A 17,835-nucleotide genomic window follows, 5' to 3' on the forward strand; every position below is an offset into this window, starting at 1 on the left:
CCATCAAAAAAAAAACCATAGTTCCTTTAGAAACTCATGCCTCCCCTTTCAAGCAAAATTTACATGAACCATACAGAGAAGAGTGATACGCTAATCTTTTTAAGAATCTGCTAAGGGTTGAAATAAATAGCCTTATAAATTCCAAGGCTTAATGTTGAGGCAGATAACGAGGCACTCCCCTATATGGACTCATTAACACGTAAAAGAGGACCTCACTCTCCTCTTAAAATGAGACTGCAACCATATATAAGCTGAACTTTATAGTTCTTAGGTACAGCATTTCTTAAACCTGGGCCACTTTTTTTCTTTTATTTATTTATATTTATTTATTTATTTATGGCTACATTGGGTCTTCATTGCTGCGCACAGCCTTTCTCTAGTTGCGGCGAGCAGCAGGGGCAAGCGGGGACTACTCTTCGTTGCAGTGTGCAGGCTTCTCACTGCGGGGCACGGGCTCTAGGTGCACAGGCGTCAGTAGTTGTGGCATGCGGGCTTCTGTAGTTGTGGCTGACGGGCTCTAGAGCACAGGCTCAGTAGTTGTGGCGCACGGGCTTAGTTGCTCCGCGGCATGTGGGATCTTCCCGGACCAGGGCTCGAACCCATGTCCCCTGCGTTGGCAGGCGGATTCTTAACCACTGCACCACCAGGGAAGCCCAAACCTGGGCCACTTAGATCAACTGATACGCTTGTTAAAAATGCCGCCTCACCAACCATCCAGACAGTGGAGACTTGGTCAAACTGTGTCCCTGAGCGAGGACCCTGTGGAGCAGAGCAGCCCTCTGCAATCTACGCAGTGGACACGTAGGGCATGTAATATGAGGGAAAAACAAACTACAGTTTTTAAGCCAGTGAGATTTTGGTGTTGTCTTTTTACCATACCATATATTACTGTATCCTGATCGGTTTAATCTTATTGATTTAAGTCCTTCATTATACTGAGTATTTTTTATTGTGGTAAAATACACATGAACACGGGATGCTTTTCCATTTATTTATGTGTTGTTTAATTTCTTGCAGCAACATTTTGTTTTCAGTGTACAATTCTTTCATCTACATGGTTAAGTTTATCCCTAAGTATTGTATTCTTTTTTTCCTTATGCTATTTTTTATTGTGGTAAAATAAATACACATGGCACAAAGTTTACCGTTTTAACCATTTTTAAGTGTACAGTTCAGTGGCATTAATTATATTCACACTGTTGTGCGACCATCACCACTATCTATCTCCAGACCTTTTTATCACCACAAACTGAAATTCTGTGCCAATTAAATAATAACTCTCTATTTCCCTCACCTCCACTCTCCCTTGTTACTACTATGCTACTTTTTGTCTATATGAATTTGACTACTCTGGGAAATTCATGTAACAGGAGTCGTACAATATTTATCCAAAAAAATGCAGCCTCACCCTAGACTTATATACTATATACTGTACTATACTGATACTATATCAGAATCTCTGGGGGTACAGACCAGAGGTTGCATTTTTATCAAACTCCCAAAATTTTGTCAGTCACTGTTTTATGGGGCTGACAATTAGTTATCCCTACAAAGCCACGCTGCTGCATCTATTGGTCAACTTTCAGCAATACCTGACCTACTTATCACTCCCTCTTTCTTGAAACCCCTTCTTTACTTGACTCTGGCACATTGCACTTTCCTGATTTTTTTTTTTCCTACTCCACAGGCTATTTTTCTGTCAGTCCATCTTGCTGAATCTTTCTCCTTTTTCTGATCTCCAAATGTTGGAGGGGCCAGGACTTGGTCACGGAAGCTCTCCTTTTCTGTTTATACTTTCCCTTGATTATGTCCCACAACTTTAATACCAGTTATGAGCTAAGAACTCCCAAACTTCTATTCCCTAGCCTCAACCTCTCCACTGAGCTCCAAATCAGAGCATTCAACTACCTAGTCAGTATGTCCATGGGTGTATGTGAAATAAGTATCTTAAACATAATGTGGCCAAAAGTGAAATGATTCCCATCCACCTCTGACTCTTCTGAGTAAAACACAAGTCCATCTGCTTATTTGCTCAAGCTAAAAGCCAAGTCATCACTGATTTCTCTCTTCTTCTATTATCTCATACCCAACCCATCAACAAGTTCTGTCAGCTCTGACTTGGACTCTTCTCACAACTGTTTCCATTACCACCCTAGTCCAATTGGCCATCATCCTTCTCTTGGACTGCTACAGTGTCTTCCTTGCCAGTTTCCAGTTTCTTCTCATGTCCCTCCCCATAGTCTATTCTCTATAGAAAGGCCAGAAAGATCACTTAAAATTATAAGTCACTCTGTATTCAATACCCTCCGATAACTTCCCATCACACTTAAAAACCTTTATTGTGGTCTATGGGCCTACATGATCTGGTCCCTATTTGTCACTCTGCATTCCTTTTTCAGCTCTCCTCCCTTGCTTATATGGCTTTCAGCACACTAGCCTTCCTGCTATGCTTCTGACTGCTGCAAGGTCTTTGCACTTCTATTCCATGTGCCTGGAACACTCTTCCCACAGATATTCACACAGCCTATTCTCTTATTCCACTCTAGTTTCTGCTCAGATGTCATCTCCACAGAAGGCTTCACTGACCACCTTCTCTGAAATAAGACTCCTGCTTTATTTTACTTTGTAGCATTTCTTATTACCTGATGTTCATTTGTTTATTTGTTTATTGTCTGTCTTCTATTTGAATATTAACAGGAAAGCAGAGAATTTGTCTTGTTCTCAAGTTCTTAGACTAGGGCCTGGCACATAGTGTCAATAAATATTTTTTTAGGTTGTGGATAATTATTATAATGGAGCAAAGGACAGAGAATAAGTTAGAATAAGGTTTAGAAGATAAAATCACATTTGATCAATGACCAAAATAAAAACACCCATAGTATGAGGCACTGAAATTATGACTTTTTTGTTTAACTGTACTTCACCGCAGCAAGTCAGATTTCTGACGTCAAAGCATCCATGTGGGAAAAACATAGTAAAACTGAAATCATGTTAGTTTTCTTTTTATGTGGATTACACCATCAACAAGAAATCATATGTTCTAACTTCCGGGCAAATAGTTTTTTGAGCATGAAATGACTGGAGAACAGATTTTTTAAACTGTCATTCAAATTATTGTTTATTTCAGAAATATTATGAATTATAAACCATTATTCAGTGGGAGAAATATGGAAACCAAATTCCATGGGTTACCTTGGTCTTCAAAAATTGTGATGTTAAATCTCTTTGCTGTTCTACTTCACTGCGTACATAATTGCAGAAAGCCACAGAGTACTGGCGACTGTAGTAGGGACTGAAGTTTTTGATAGCAGCCTCAGTTTTCCCTGGAAAAATATGAAAATTAGAATCTACAAATGTAGCATCTGTCTCCATAATTCTATATATACCCCTCTAGGCTCCCCAACACCTCTGCTTCCTAGGGATTCGTTATTAGCCCACATGCCCTGAGGACTTTGATACCTGCTGCCATGACTTCCTCCCCCTCTGGCATCGTCCTGAGAGACTTGGAGGTCCTTAAGGACCATCTATTCAGTAACCAACTTTCTTCATTTTACATTAACAACCCATTGCCATGACCATAAACTCAACCATCCTCCTAGTTCTTCTACAACCACCATTCTACCTCACCCTGTTCTCCACTTCAACTTGCTCTTCATTATCTTCTACCTCCAGTCATTCAACTTCTCCTACACAGCAATATAACAAAAATCCCAGGGTTCACCATTTCAACTCTGCACACACATCACTCCGTTTGTCTTCAGATCCTAAGGCTCCACTTCTAGTCCTGCTGATCCACAGCCCTGGATAAAATCAACAAACTGTTTCTTCTAGTTCTGCTCCTACGTTTCTGGTTTAAAAATTTTTTTGTTTTATTTTATTTATTTATATATTTTTTGACTGGGTTGGGTCTTGTTGCTGCATGCGGGCTTTCTCTAGTTGTGGCAAGCTGGAGCTACTCTTCGTTGCGGTGCGTGGGCTTCTCATTGCAGTGGCTTCCATTGTTGCGGAGCATGGGGTCTAGGTGCGCAAGCCTCAGTAGTTGTGGCACGAGGGCTCAGTAGTTGTGGCTTGTGAGCTCTAGAGCACAGGCTAAGTAGTTGTGGCGCACAGGCTTAGTTGCTCCACAGCATGTGGGATCTTCCTGGACCAGGGCTCAAACCTGTGTCCCCTGCAATGGCAGGCGGATTCTTAACCACTGCACCACCAGGGAAGTCCCTAAAATTTTTTATGATTCAGAGAATGATATAACTACCATGGGGTAGAGGTAAAAACTTTGGATTAAGAGTCTCAAGACCTAAATTCTGGTCCCAATTCTAGAAGACAGAGAAGTGAACAAGCTGTCTGACCTCAGTTGTCACTCATTCTCTCTAGGCTCCAGCATCCTAACTGTAAAGGAAGATGCTCACTCACTAGTCCACACTTTTCTTGGAATCTACGTGACAGTGAAATATAACCATGCAAGTACAGCTGCCTCACAACTGTGACCAGCAACTACAATATGACCTCTTAGCACCAGAAGAAAATAAATCTGAGGAATAATCATGTGGGAGGAGCTTGAGGACTTGAGATGGAGGGAGAGGGAGAGTCAGGCACTGGAATACTCTTGAGCTTTTCCAACCTATGCTTAACTTTAGAAAGTAAGGAAATTGCAAAGGCAGGAAAGGAGAAGGAGAAATAGGGGAGAAAGGGCAAAGGGGCATTCTGAAGCAGATGAGAAATTCGCACAATATTTCAAGGACTTGCCACAGACTATACAAATAAATACAGGTCACACTGACTGTGCTTACAAGCTGTTAGTCCTTGGAATAAGATATTAGTTTGAGAAAAAATAAACCTGATATAACATTCCAAAATATTTTAAAATACTCTCATGTGAACTTGGCATAATTTTTGTTTTCAAATTTGATATTATAGTCAACAGAGAAATATTAAAATATAAGGACATAGCTACTTATAGCTCTGTACGGTTTTTTTTTTTTCGCGGTACGCGGGCCTCTCACTGTTGTGGCCTCTCCCATTGCCGAGCACAAGCTCCGGACACGCAGGCTCTGCAGCCATGGCTCACGAGCCCAGCCGCTCCGTGGCACGTGGGATCTTCCCAGACTGGGGCACAAACCTGCGTTCGGCAGGCGGACTCTCAACCACTGCGCCACCAGGAAAGCCCTGTATGTTATATTTTATACTTATATTTATTTATAGCTGTTTAGAGCTATTACACATGTAAAATTTCAAAAATAAGTGAAGGGTTCTAACCACATAGATCAAGACACTCAATATGAGAAACTTGAATCCATAGCTGCCAACTTCTATGCCTATGGAATCATTGCCCCAAACACCCACAGTGTATAAATACTCTCTCTATAAGGAAGATCCTTCTTTAGTTTAGGCATTTAGATCTCATAATACATATGAGGTAAAGGGGAATTCTTGCTTATTCCCTCAATAAAATGACATTTTCTGGTTGCATTTATGAGCTTTAATAATTATTACTTGTAAGGTGCTTTGATACCCACTAATAATAGGTTCTGTAGAAATGCAAATAAAAGTTCCTATAATTTGAATCAGGTATACTTTTGCTTGCTTTGTGAGTTTATGGTATTACTATTAATCAGTATTTGCATAATACTTTAATATACTCAGGCTTTATGTGTCTAATTGGTTATTTTTTTTAGCTTTTATACAGTGCATAAGGAATAAAATTCTATATACTTGTTTATAATTTTCTTGTATAGGCATGGGACATCTTTGAGAATCCCCACAATGAGAAGTGTCTCACCTCACTGAAACATATAAATGATTAACAAAATTTGCCCTTAAGATCCAAGTAACCACTATTTAGTCTAGCAGGAGAGCAGCCAGTTAATTTCTGATTAATTTTTGCACTCTTGCAAGCAATTGGATTTAAATAAAAGGAGGTAGATGTCATTTTAGGATGAGCTCTACAAAGCCTTGAAACCTGACATCCTGCCACATCACCAAGCCCCCTCAAGGATGCCCTGCTTCTACTGAGATGCTACAATGCCACCACCCCCTCCCAATGTATGAGAAAAATGTTTCTGTGATTTGAATATCTGCATATACTATCAGCACAGCATCCACCAGGGAGCGTTTATAAAAAAGAGATTACAGCTTCCTAAGGGAATTAACCTAAAGACTGGTTCAAAATGTAAATAAAACAGCTAACAACATCACAAGTTCTAAGAGGAAAAGAACCTAAAGCAATTCCCAAAATGTATCTAGATTTTAGATCAAGCTAATCTAAACCCAAATAAAGGAATGCCCAGTGTAGGGATCTTGACAATTTGAGAAAAGCCTGGTGTTGGGGCAAAATACCACTGTAGTTAGGAGGACGGACTCTGGAGTCAGACAGACATGGGCTGACTCTAAAGAGTCCCATCTCTGCTACTTACTAGTAGTGGGACTTCACACCAGTTACTTTCCCTCGTACAAAATGAAGCCAACAAGAGTAGCAATCTCATGGATTAAGATGTTATATTATTCAATCATAAAAAAGAAAGAAATACTGCCATTAGCAGCAACATGGCTAGAAATGGAGAGTATTATTCTTAGTGAAATGTCAGGCTGACAAATACTGTATGATATCACTTATATGTGGAATCTAAAAAGTAATACAAATGAATGTATATGCAAAACAGAAAGACTCACAGATATAGAAAACAAACTTGTGGTTACCAAAGGGGAGAGGGAAGGGGGAAGGACAAATTAGGGGTATGGTAATAACAGATACAAACTACTATATATACAATAGATAAGCAATAAGGATATACTGTGCAGAAGAGGGAACTATACCCATTATCTTATAATAACCTATAATGGAATATAATCTGCAAAAATATTGAATCACTTTGCTGTACACCTAAAACTAACACAGTATTGTGAATCAACTATACTTCAATTAGAAAAAAAGAGTAGCAATCTCATAGTGGTGTCTTTTTTTTTTTTTTTTTTTGCAGTACGCGGGCCTCTCACTGTTGTGGCCTCTCTCGTTGCAAAGCACAGGCTCCGACCGTATGCGCAGGCTCAGCGGCCATGGCTCACAGGCCCAGCCGTTCCGCGGCATGTGGGATCTTCCCGGACTGTGGCACGAACCCGTGTCCCCTGCATCGGCAGACAGACTCTCAACCACTAAGCCACCAGGGGAGCCCTCATAGTGCTGTCTTAATTACATGAAACAACACAGTAAAATAAAAGTGCTGAGCACTGCATTTGGCACATAGAAAGTTTTTGGTAATCCCTAGTAATTAAATTGATGATGAAACACCCAAGCCAACCACCCAGGGAAGGTCCTTAAACTAAACTGAGGAATCAAGGAGTAGCCAAAAGCAAGTTGTCTATTGTAACTCTTTAACTGGGGCCATCCTGCCCTGCTGCATACAGAGCAGCTGTCCTACTCACTGCAAGCTCAAGACAAACATAACCTACATTTTCACAGATGTTTTAGGAATGCTTACCAGCACGTAAGAGGCCCTCAGTGCAACCTGACTTAAAACCAACTAAATCAAACATTAGCCTTAATGAGTCAAAGTGAAAAGCGAGTTAGTAGCTGTGTTACATTGAGCTCCTCTCTCCGAGCCTCAATTTTTTTATACTGAAGTGTAGTTGATTTATAGTGTTGTGTTAATTACTGCTGTACAGCAAAGTGATTCAGTTATACATATATATACATTCTTTTTTTTATATTTTCCATTATGGTTTATCATAAGAGACTGAACATAGTTCTCTGTGCCATACAGTAGGAACTTGCTGCTTTATCATTCCACATATAAAAGCCTACATCTGCTAACCCCAACCTCCCACTCCATCCCTCCCCTAATCCCCTCCCCCTTGGTAACCATCAGTCTGTTCTCTATGTCTGTGATTCTCTTTCTGTTTCACAGATAAGTTCATTTGTGCCATATTTTAGATTCCACCTGTAAGTGATATCTGCGGTATTTGTCTTTCTCCGTCTGACTTATCTCACTTAGTATGATAATCTCTAGTTGCATCCATGTTGCTGTTGCTGCAAATAGCATTATTTCATTCTTTTTTATGGTGGAGTAATATTCCACTGTCTATATGTACCACATCTTCTTTATCCATTCATCTGTCAATGGACATTTAGGTTGTTTCCATGTCTTGGCTATTGTGAATAGTGCTGCTATGAACATAAGGGTGCATGCATCTTTCTGAATTATAGTTTTGTCCAGACATATGCCCAGGAGTGGGATTGCTGGATCATATGGTAATTCCATTGTTAGTTTTCTGAGGAGCCTCCACACTGTTTTCCACAGTGGCTGCACCAACTTACATTCCCACCAACAGTGTAGAGGGTCCCCTTTTCTCCACACCCTCTCCAGCATTTGTTAATTGTAGACTTTTTGATGATGGCCATTCTGACTGGTGTGAAGTGATACCTCATTGTAGTTTTGATTGCATTTCTCTAATAATTAGTGGTGTTGAGCATCTTTTCATGTGCCTATTGGCCATCTGTATGTCTTCTTTGGAGAAATGTCTATTTAGATCTTCTGCCCATTTTTGGATAGGGTTGCTTCGTTTTTTTGTTGTTGAGTTGTATGAGCTGTTTGTATATTTTGGAAATTAATCCCTTGTCAGTTGCATCATTTGCTAATATTTTCTCCCATTCTGTAGGTTGTCTTTTTGTTTTGTTTACGGTTTCCTTTGCTGTGCAAAAGCTTGTAAGTTTGATTACGTCCCATTTGTTTATTTTTGTTTTTATTTCTATTGCCTTTGGAGACTGACCTAAGAAAACATTGGTACTATTTATGTCAGGGAATGTTTTGTCTATGTTCTCTTCTAGGAGTTTTATGGTGTCATGTCTTATGTTTAAGTCTCTAAGTCATTTTGAGTTTATATTTGTTTATAGTGAGGAGAGGGTGTGTTCTAACTTCACTGATTTAAATGTGGCTGCCCAATTTTCCCAACACCACTTGCTGAGGAGATGGTCTTTTCTCCATTGTATATTCTTGCCTCCTTTGTCAAAGAATAATTAACCATAGGTGTGTGGGTTTATTTCTGGGCTCTCTATACTGTCCCATTGATCTATACGTCGGTTTTTGTGCCAGTACCATGCTGTTTTGATTACTGCAGCTTTGTAGTATTGTCTGAAGTTTGGGAGGGTTATGCCTCCTGCTTTGTTCTTTTTTTTCAGGATTGCTTTGGTGATTCCAGGTCTTTTATGGTTTCATATGGATTTTAGGATTATCTGTTCTAGCTCTGTGAAAAATGTGTGAGCCTTAATTTTGTCACCTGTAAAATGGGGATTATAAGACACCCATTTTCATAGCGTTTTGTGAAGATTCAATGGGATATTCTACAGGTTAAAAAGTACCTATAGCAGTGTCAGACACTTTAGTTACTCAAATTTTGACTATTATTACTATTATTTAATATTCCACCATGACAGCATTCAAATAAGTAGATCATCCCACAGGCACCACACAAAATAACTTCAGCTTAAACCAGCTTGTTTCCACAGTTTCCAAGATGCTTGAGTATTGAATTGCCACTATTTAGTATAATATTCCCTTTCCTAAATTGTCTGTAAAACACAGTGCCAGGTCTTTCTCTAAAAGGAAGTTACTCAATAATATAAAGACTAGAGCCACAAAGGGCTTCTTCTGCATTTTCTTACCCAAGCATTTTTGGCACAGGCATATTTCTTCTAATCCTACTCAATTACTGAAGCATACTATGCTGGGTGTGGTGCTGCTACCATTTACTTGACCAGGCTGCTCTCAACACCCTTCAGGGTGATCATCACTAATGTTAAAAGAAGCCTCCATGATAGGTCTGTCCGCAACACTTAGCTTCAGTTCAACTCTGTAAAAATAAGAAAAGTATCTTCTGGACCTCTTAAAACCATTTGAATTCATACAGACTCCAAAACTCAGCACAATTATTTGATTCCTTTTCCCTTGCTCCCATATTCAGTCATCAGGTATTGTCACTTCTACAATATTTCTTGAATCCATCTTCTTTTCCCCATCCCAACCCCCATGCCTTCAATCAAGTCTTTTATCACCTTGACACAACACTGTAAAAGTCTCTTAATCTGCCCTACCTCAGAAACACAGTGGAGCAACTATGCAAAACAAAACATAGCAAACAAACCAGAAAAACCTTTCTAGCTCTCAGTTCTAAAAGAGGAACAAAAAAGTCAAAGCCAGAGTGGGAGGGGGCAGTGCCACTGCTGATACATAAATCCTGGAGGATTATGGGAGAAAGACAAAGCTTGGTCTGTGTTGCAAAGGCAGATTCTAGGAAGTGGCCAGAGCGAGTCCAGAGTTGATGGAGCAGAACAGGAAAGGCTGAATCCTATCTGGCCACCATGGTTCCACTCAAGAGAAAGCTGACACGAATTATCAAGGCCCAGATGTTAGACTGGGGAACTGGCCTTCAGAACCAAGTCTTGCCATTAATGCTCCCAGGAAACTCTTTTGAAAGCCTTAAGAGACATACCTCATAGTCGTAGAACCATAATCCTCTGCATCCCGGCCTGACAAGTTTCATTTGACATGTTGTTGCAAGATCACATTAATTCCTTTGTAAAAACCTTCAACGTTCCCCACTGCCTAGAGAAGTAACCACTTAGCCTGACACCAAAGGCCCTGTGATCTGGCTCCCACTATCTTTTATTTCTCACCTCTCTACTCAGACTAACCCTCTTCGTCCCCTGTACATGGCCATGATTTCTCCCTCCTTTAAAGTTCAGGTGGCAATCCCAACCCAAGAAGAAGACTTTTGGGCTCTCCCCAGCTGGAAACACTCACCTTCTTTCGTATTCTCCCAAAACTGCACCACTTTTGCTACAGCTGTTTAAATATAGCTTATCTCTGCTCCAGGGGTATAGTGTATTTATGTACTCAGCAAATATTTGTTGAATGAATGAGAGAATGGCTAAGTAAATATTTAAGAGTAAAGCAAAGTACAGTGCATTACAATCATGAAACCCATGCTAGTGCCCCAAGAAAGGAGAAAGGTCCAGTTCTCAGCTTGACTATTCATTATTAAAACTATGCACTCTCACAGCACAATTCTTTTGTTTAAAAAACATATCTGACTCTCACAGGTTAACTCCGTTTAAGCTTTTAGATGAATTTTGTCCCTGAAATTATAGGTGGGGAATTATTTACAAACAAAAGCTTTTCTTGGTTTATTTGTTTTTCTTGACCAGTTTGTAGACATGGGAAATATGTAAGGGCCTAGGTAAAACTTATATAAAGTCTGAAGAACCTGACAGATTTGTATATTTTCTCATTCTAGAAGGTTGTTTGTCAATATTCCAGTCCTTCAGTAACTTATCTCAATTCTACACTTTTTTTTTTTTTTTTTGCTGTACGCGGGCCTCTCACCGCTGTGGCCTCTCCCGCTGCGGCCTCTCCCGTTGCGGAGCACAGGCTCCGGACGCGCAGGCTCAGCGGCCATGGTTCACGGGCCCAGCCGCTCTGCGGCATGTGGGATCTTCCCGGACTGGGGCACGAACCCATGTCCCCTGCATCGGCAGGCGGACTCTCAACCACTGCACCACCAGGGAAGCCCTCAATTCTACACTTTATCAATAGTTTTCTTCCTTGAAAGATACTGTTTCTAGTGGATTATTCCTAGTTCCTTCATTATTCCCAGGGTCAAAACAATTATGGTATATTAAAAAATCTTCTCCAAAATATTCAGATTCTATGCTGTTTCAATCACTTTTAGAAATGTAGCTCATAAGTACAGCAAGATATAAAAAATCCAAGCACTATTTTTGCTATATATCCTTATCTTTTTTCAATTATTTTTTAAATAGTTGAGATTATTACATTTTGTATCCAGTTTTATTTACTTCACACTTCACCTTTGGTTTTTCCTATGATACTACAAAAAACAAAAAGTTAAATTTTTCAGATGTTACGTTTCTATTGTTACTATGAAGGAGAAAAATACAGAAATTAAAAAAAAATAGGTTCCTTTTAACAAAGTGGCTGTTTCCTGAAAACTGAGGCAAATTAACACATGAGAAGAGGGTTAACTAGGCCTTTGGCACACTATCCTTTTTTTTTTTAACATCTTAATTGGAATATAATTGCTTTACGATGTTGTGTTAATTTCTGCTTTATAACAAAGTGAATCAGTTATACATATATATATGTCCCCATATCTCCTCCCTTTTGCGTCTCCCTCCCACCTTCCCTATCCCACCCCTCTAGGTGGTCACAAAGCACCGAGCTGATCTCCCTGTGCTATGTGACTGCTTCCCACTAGCTATCTATTTTACATTTGGTAGTGTATACATGTCCATGCCACTCTCTCACTTCGTCCCAGCTTAACCTTCCCCCTCCCCGTGTCCTCAAGTCCATTCTCTACATCTGCATCTTTATTCCTGTCCTGCCCCTAGGTTCATCAGAACCACTTTTTTTTAGATTCCATATATATGTGTTAGCATACGGTACTTGTTTTTCTCTTTCTGACTTACTTCACTCTGTATGACAGACTCAAGGTCCATCCTGGCACAATATCTTAAAACCTTTCTAGGTTTCAGGTGAAGATTAATTTGGGAGAATGACAGAAGTAGCTCTGAAAATAAAATATTTTTAATATTTATAAAAGTATAATAATATCCACTATTGTTTATTTTCCCCAGAGTTTCTCAGATTATAAAAGTTTAAAAGTCCTGATGAGTTATAACATCAGCTTTAGTTTCAGGTTTCTAAGCACCATCACTTTGCACCTTAGGGTGGAGATATTAGAAATCCCAATTCACAATACAAAGGTGCAAGAATCTAATTACACAAAAGACTGCCCAAGGGCTCCCTCTTTCTTCTAGTAAATGCCTTAGAGAATGGGGATAAATTGGATTCTCCATAATTGAACTAAATGATGTTTTATTTTTTAAAGCACATTTATTATTGGTGCTTGAGTGACAGGTTTTCTTAACAGACTCTACTACAAAAATTCTTCATGGGCAGCACTGATGCCAGCAGGTCCCTGTATCCTAGCTGGCAGCAACTCCACTTTGAGTTAAAAATGAGACATATAAACCAACTAAAGTTCTCTGTGATTTACTTCAGATATTAATCCACAGAAGAGAAGCACACACTTATACTCCCAAGAGCTTCTATTTAATATATCAGAGTCATGCCAGGACCCTCCCCGGACTCAGAAAGCATCTGGATAGAAAGCAGATATACTTAGGAACAAACAATAAAACAGTTTCCTTGTTTCCAAAACTTACACTCATAGAAAGCCTAAACTCTGAGTGTACTTGCCCTTGGACTGTTAGAGACCCTCATTTTTTTCCAATCCCTATTCTAAAAGCAGGCGCATTATCTTTAATATAGCCACAAAGCTTAGCCCATTAAGGCATTCAGGGAGTCCACATGTACTTACAGATGCTACGTAAGGGGCCAGGCACCAGCTCCAGTTGGTGAGGCAGAAGCAAAAACGGTGTTTTCTACAAATGATCACAGCCACTGAAATGAATTAAGGTTCCCATCTGCACTACATATTTAGTAGAACAATACTTTGACAGGTTAATATAAGAGAAATGGGAGGAGCTATCTATGGGGGGAAAAACACACTACCATATTATATTACAATCCTCACTACGTTGACTCTAAGGAAAAATAAAAATCCTACTGTGGTCAGCTATTCAAGAGAACAGATTTTTAGAACTTGTAGGACCTTAAGTCTGGTTTCCTCTTTTTTAGGGGAAGAAACCAACTGCAGTGTTAGAAAAATACATATGCCTGTACTTTTATGCACACATTTTTCTTTAGCCATAATTAGATGGAAGCTAACTTTAAATTTTCTTCCATTTCATTTGGGAAAAGTGCTTGGAAATTTTCAAGATTATTTTGCCATTACTTCACAGCATGCCTCCAATTTCCTCATGACACATTTGATGAGAATAAATCATGTTTATTTTGCTACTTCTCTAAATTGTCTAATTTCCCCTAAGGAAGTTGCTGATTGGCTGTCTTTTTTTATTTTTAAAAAAAAGGAGAGGGAAGAGTGTGAAAAAGAAAATTAAACCAATCTGATACAGCTACTTTTTCAGAAAGCATCACAAGAACTATGAATTTAGGAAGAATACTAATATTTTTCCCATTAAACAATCTTTTTTGGTTTTGAAGAAAATATAAAACTGAAATGCAGAAACTGAAAAAATGAGATCCCCTTTGCTCTTTTTGAGTCTAATTATGTTATTAAAGTTTTTGCACATATTTTATCAGAGGCTCTCAGATTATTCCAAAATCCTGAAGATAATCTTTGCTTTGAGATTGCAGCCATGCAAATGAATACAACATGCACATTAATAGAAGTCAGGCCATACTTAAATGAAGCAACAAGCTTAGGAATGTTACTAAGTGATTCCCCTTCCAACATAATAGGTTCTCTGGTGTCTCCTTCAGATTCTCTTTTATTTTCCTAACTATGCCCTTTCTTTTTTCTTATTTTATTCCACTTTTCTTCTTTCTGCACAGAAGTATGTTTGTCTGAAATGCTTTCTGTTACAGTTTTTACTTCTTCTCTTCAAGAATTTATGCTATTGGGCTTCCCTGGTGGCTCAGTGGTTGAGAGTCTGCCTGCCGATGCAGGGGACACGGGTTTGTGCCCCGGTCCGGGAAGATGCCACATGCCGCGGAGCGGCTGGGCCCATGAGCCATGGCTGCTGAGCCTGCGCGTCCGGAGCCTGTGCTCCGCAACGGGAGAGGCCACAACAGTGAGAGGCCCACGTACCGCAAAAAAAAAAAAAAAAAAAAAAAAAAGAGTTTTTTCTATTAATGCAAAAAAAAAAAAAAAAAGAAATAATTCAAGAAAACTATGTTTGGGACCCAGATACGCTTGTGCTTTGTTAGTCTGGGGAGACAGGTAACAATAAGAAGGAGTGGACTTTGCTATAAAATGAAAGGTGGCATTGCTAGGTTTGGGAAAGTCCAGGAAAACTTCATGAACTAGTCAACATTTCTGTAGGCCAGCTAACTTTCTGAAACCATTTACAAGGTAGATAAAGTACTCATTAGGGAAAATTATTTTAGCATGATCTAACTTATCCTCACACAAATTTCAGAACTGCCAAAATGGTTCTGACCCCTGTCCACTTGATTCAGTCAGGCACTGAGTCCTCTGAATACAATTTTCTTGATGATAACTCAAACACCTTCAATTTTGCTTTTTTTGACAACCTAATGACTGCCAGCCAGTATATCAGTTAATCACTAAATTTAAAAATTCTTGAGTAATGTACGCTAGTGAAAAATTAACTAAAAGCTATTGTATGTGATGCTCTAAAAACAGAAACAGAAAAACCCCACCAAAAACCCCAACAGTACTATCTAAATAGTACCAGGTTATTTAAAGTCACACATTTTTACTGTGGGAATTGCTCTTCCATAAAGTGAATTCGCATGGCGCTTAATAAATGTGCTAGGACCTCATACGATTAGCTCTGCTTGGAGTCCAAGCCTCACAGGTAATTCACTTACTCTAAACTAGCATTATATGTACCAAGGGGGTTAAATATGAAGTAGAACTGTAAATAACTGAGACTACCTTCCACAATAGCCGTACAAAAGCAACTTGAGTCCATCTGGACAGTAGCACAGACATGCCAATGTCAGTCACATTCCAACTTCCATATATTGATGAAAAGACCAAAGATTACAGACTTCTAGAGCTGGATGGGATCATAAAGGTCATTTCCAACCTTCTCCTATTTTCAGAACAAGAAATTAATTGGCCCATGGTCACAAAACTAGTTAGTAATAGAACATTTATGAAAATTTTTAAAGATCACTGTCAGTGTTTTTAACAAAGTTTTTCTCTCTACTAAGACTAACTGATTTTTATGGAGGAATTCAAGCATTCCCTTTTTATTAATGGAGGAATGTAAGTACTCTTTCGTAATAAAAACCACATTGTCAAGAAGCCTTGTGAAATGATCTTAAATTTAGGTAGGAAGATGTTGTTATGTTTAATCTTATGTGTCCACTTTAGTGGGCCATGAGATGCCCAGACATATGCTCAAACATTATTCAGGAGGGTGTCTTTGAGGGTGTTTCTGGATGAGGTTAGTATCTGAATAGGTAAACTGAGTAATGAATATTGTCCTCCCCAGTGTGGACAAAACACTACAGCTAGACCTTATCCAATCAGTTAAAGGCCTAAATAGAACAAAAAGGCTGCGTTAAGAGGGAATTTCCTCCTGCCTGACTTTTGAGCTGGGACATTTGTCTTTGCTGGCCCCTGGACTTAGACTGAAACAGCTCCTCCTGGATCTCTAGGCTGCCAGCTTTCAAACCGGAGCTACAACATCAGCTCTTCTGGGTGTCCACTTTGCTGCTCTCAGATCTTGGGACTCATTAGTCTCCAGAATTGTGTGAGTCGATTCCTTATTTAAAACATCTCTCCTGTCTCTCTCTCTTTCTCACCCTAATACAGATATAATCAATTGAAGTACATTATTGAATCCTCACAAAAGTCTCAATTTATTTCATTAAATGTATATTAAATTGTTGGGTCAACAAGTTAAAAGTAATGAAAATGTCTAGGGCTTCAATGTAATGAGCTCTAAATTTTTCAGTAGAATCTGCAAGCCAGTGTGTTTCAGAATACTCTCTGAAACACATGGAATCTGTATTTAAAACATTCCATTAAGTGATTTATGAAGGACAGTAAAAGCATTTGGCTCAGCTTCATCCAGTTGGCAGAGGTCGCTAGCAAGAAGGCAGAGACCCAGCAAAGCTCTGGGCACAGGGGGAACAAGCTGACCTTATCTGAGTACCCCTTAATCTCATCCAGGTGTTGCAATTAAGTGGTATCACTGTCTCGATTAAAGCTGCAGTCTCTATTGGCTAATGCCATAAAACTCCCTGGGAAATACACTAATTAGGTAGATTTTCTTATCTGCTGATTAAGAATCTGTTTTGCAGCAAATCAAGGTTAAAACTTACTATGGACCAACCCCATCATCTGTAGGATATTCGAAATGTCTTTAACAAAGTTTCTCTCATCTCCTCTCTATATTCTACTTTATCTGAGACAAGAGATGAGGTATGTTGAATCACAGACCACTAATAGCAAGGGTTTTGTATATGTGTATATTTCAATTATGAACCATTTCAACATAATGAACAATAAAGTGAGTAACATATATTCCCACTATCCATCTAAATAAATTTTACCATTACACCATACTTACCTCAGAAAAATTTTAAACAAAACACTACAGCTAGAGCAAAACAAATGCCGTATGCTAAGACATATATGTGCAATCTAAAACAAAGAGTTCTGATGAACCTAGTGGCAGGGCAGGGACAAAGATGCAGACATAGAGGATGGACTTGAGGACATGGGGGTTGGGGGGGAGGGTAAGCTGGGACAAAGTGAGAGAGTAGCACTGACATCTATACTCTACCAAATGTAAAATAGCTAGTGGGAAGCAGCCACATAGCGCAGGGAGATCAGTTCGGTGCTTTGTGACCACCTAGAGGCGTGGGATAGGGAGGGTGGGAGGGAGGCTCAAGAGAGAGGGGATAAGGGGACATATGTATACATATAGCTGATTCACTTTGTTATACAGCAGAAACTAACACACCATTATAACGCAATTATACTCCAATAAAGATGTAAAATAAAAAGAGCATCAAGGATTGCCAGCAGCCACCAGAAGCTACAAAAAGGCAAGGAAGGATTCTTCCCCAGAGCCCTCAAAGATCAGAGCTCTATTGACACCTTGACTTCGGACTTCTAGCCTTCAGAACTGTAAGAGAATAAATTTCTGCTGTTGTATGACAAAAAAAAAAAAAAAGGAAGAAGAAAGAAAAGGCAGGA

At 39.3% G+C, this 17,835-nt stretch overlaps 1 protein-coding gene across 2 annotated transcripts in view; it reads right to left on the reverse strand.

Annotated features, from left to right (window-relative positions):
* Positions 1-17,835, reverse strand: part of NIBAN1 (niban apoptosis regulator 1) — a 161,735-nt gene that overhangs the window by 92,248 nt on the left and 51,652 nt on the right. For both annotated transcript variants that reach the window (XM_024751033.1, XM_024751032.1), the window contains exon 2: positions 3,193-3,323. In XM_024751033.1, the coding sequence (XP_024606801.1) occupies positions 3,193-3,323 (131 nt within the window). The remainder of the gene's footprint in view (positions 1-3,192; positions 3,324-17,835) is intronic.

The sequence above is a fragment of the Neophocaena asiaeorientalis genome, unplaced genomic scaffold (assembly GCF_003031525.2).
Source record: "Neophocaena asiaeorientalis asiaeorientalis breed wild unplaced genomic scaffold, Neophocaena_asiaeorientalis_V1.1 scaffold67, whole genome shotgun sequence".
Classification (NCBI taxonomy): Eukaryota; Metazoa; Chordata; class Mammalia; order Artiodactyla; family Phocoenidae; genus Neophocaena; species Neophocaena asiaeorientalis.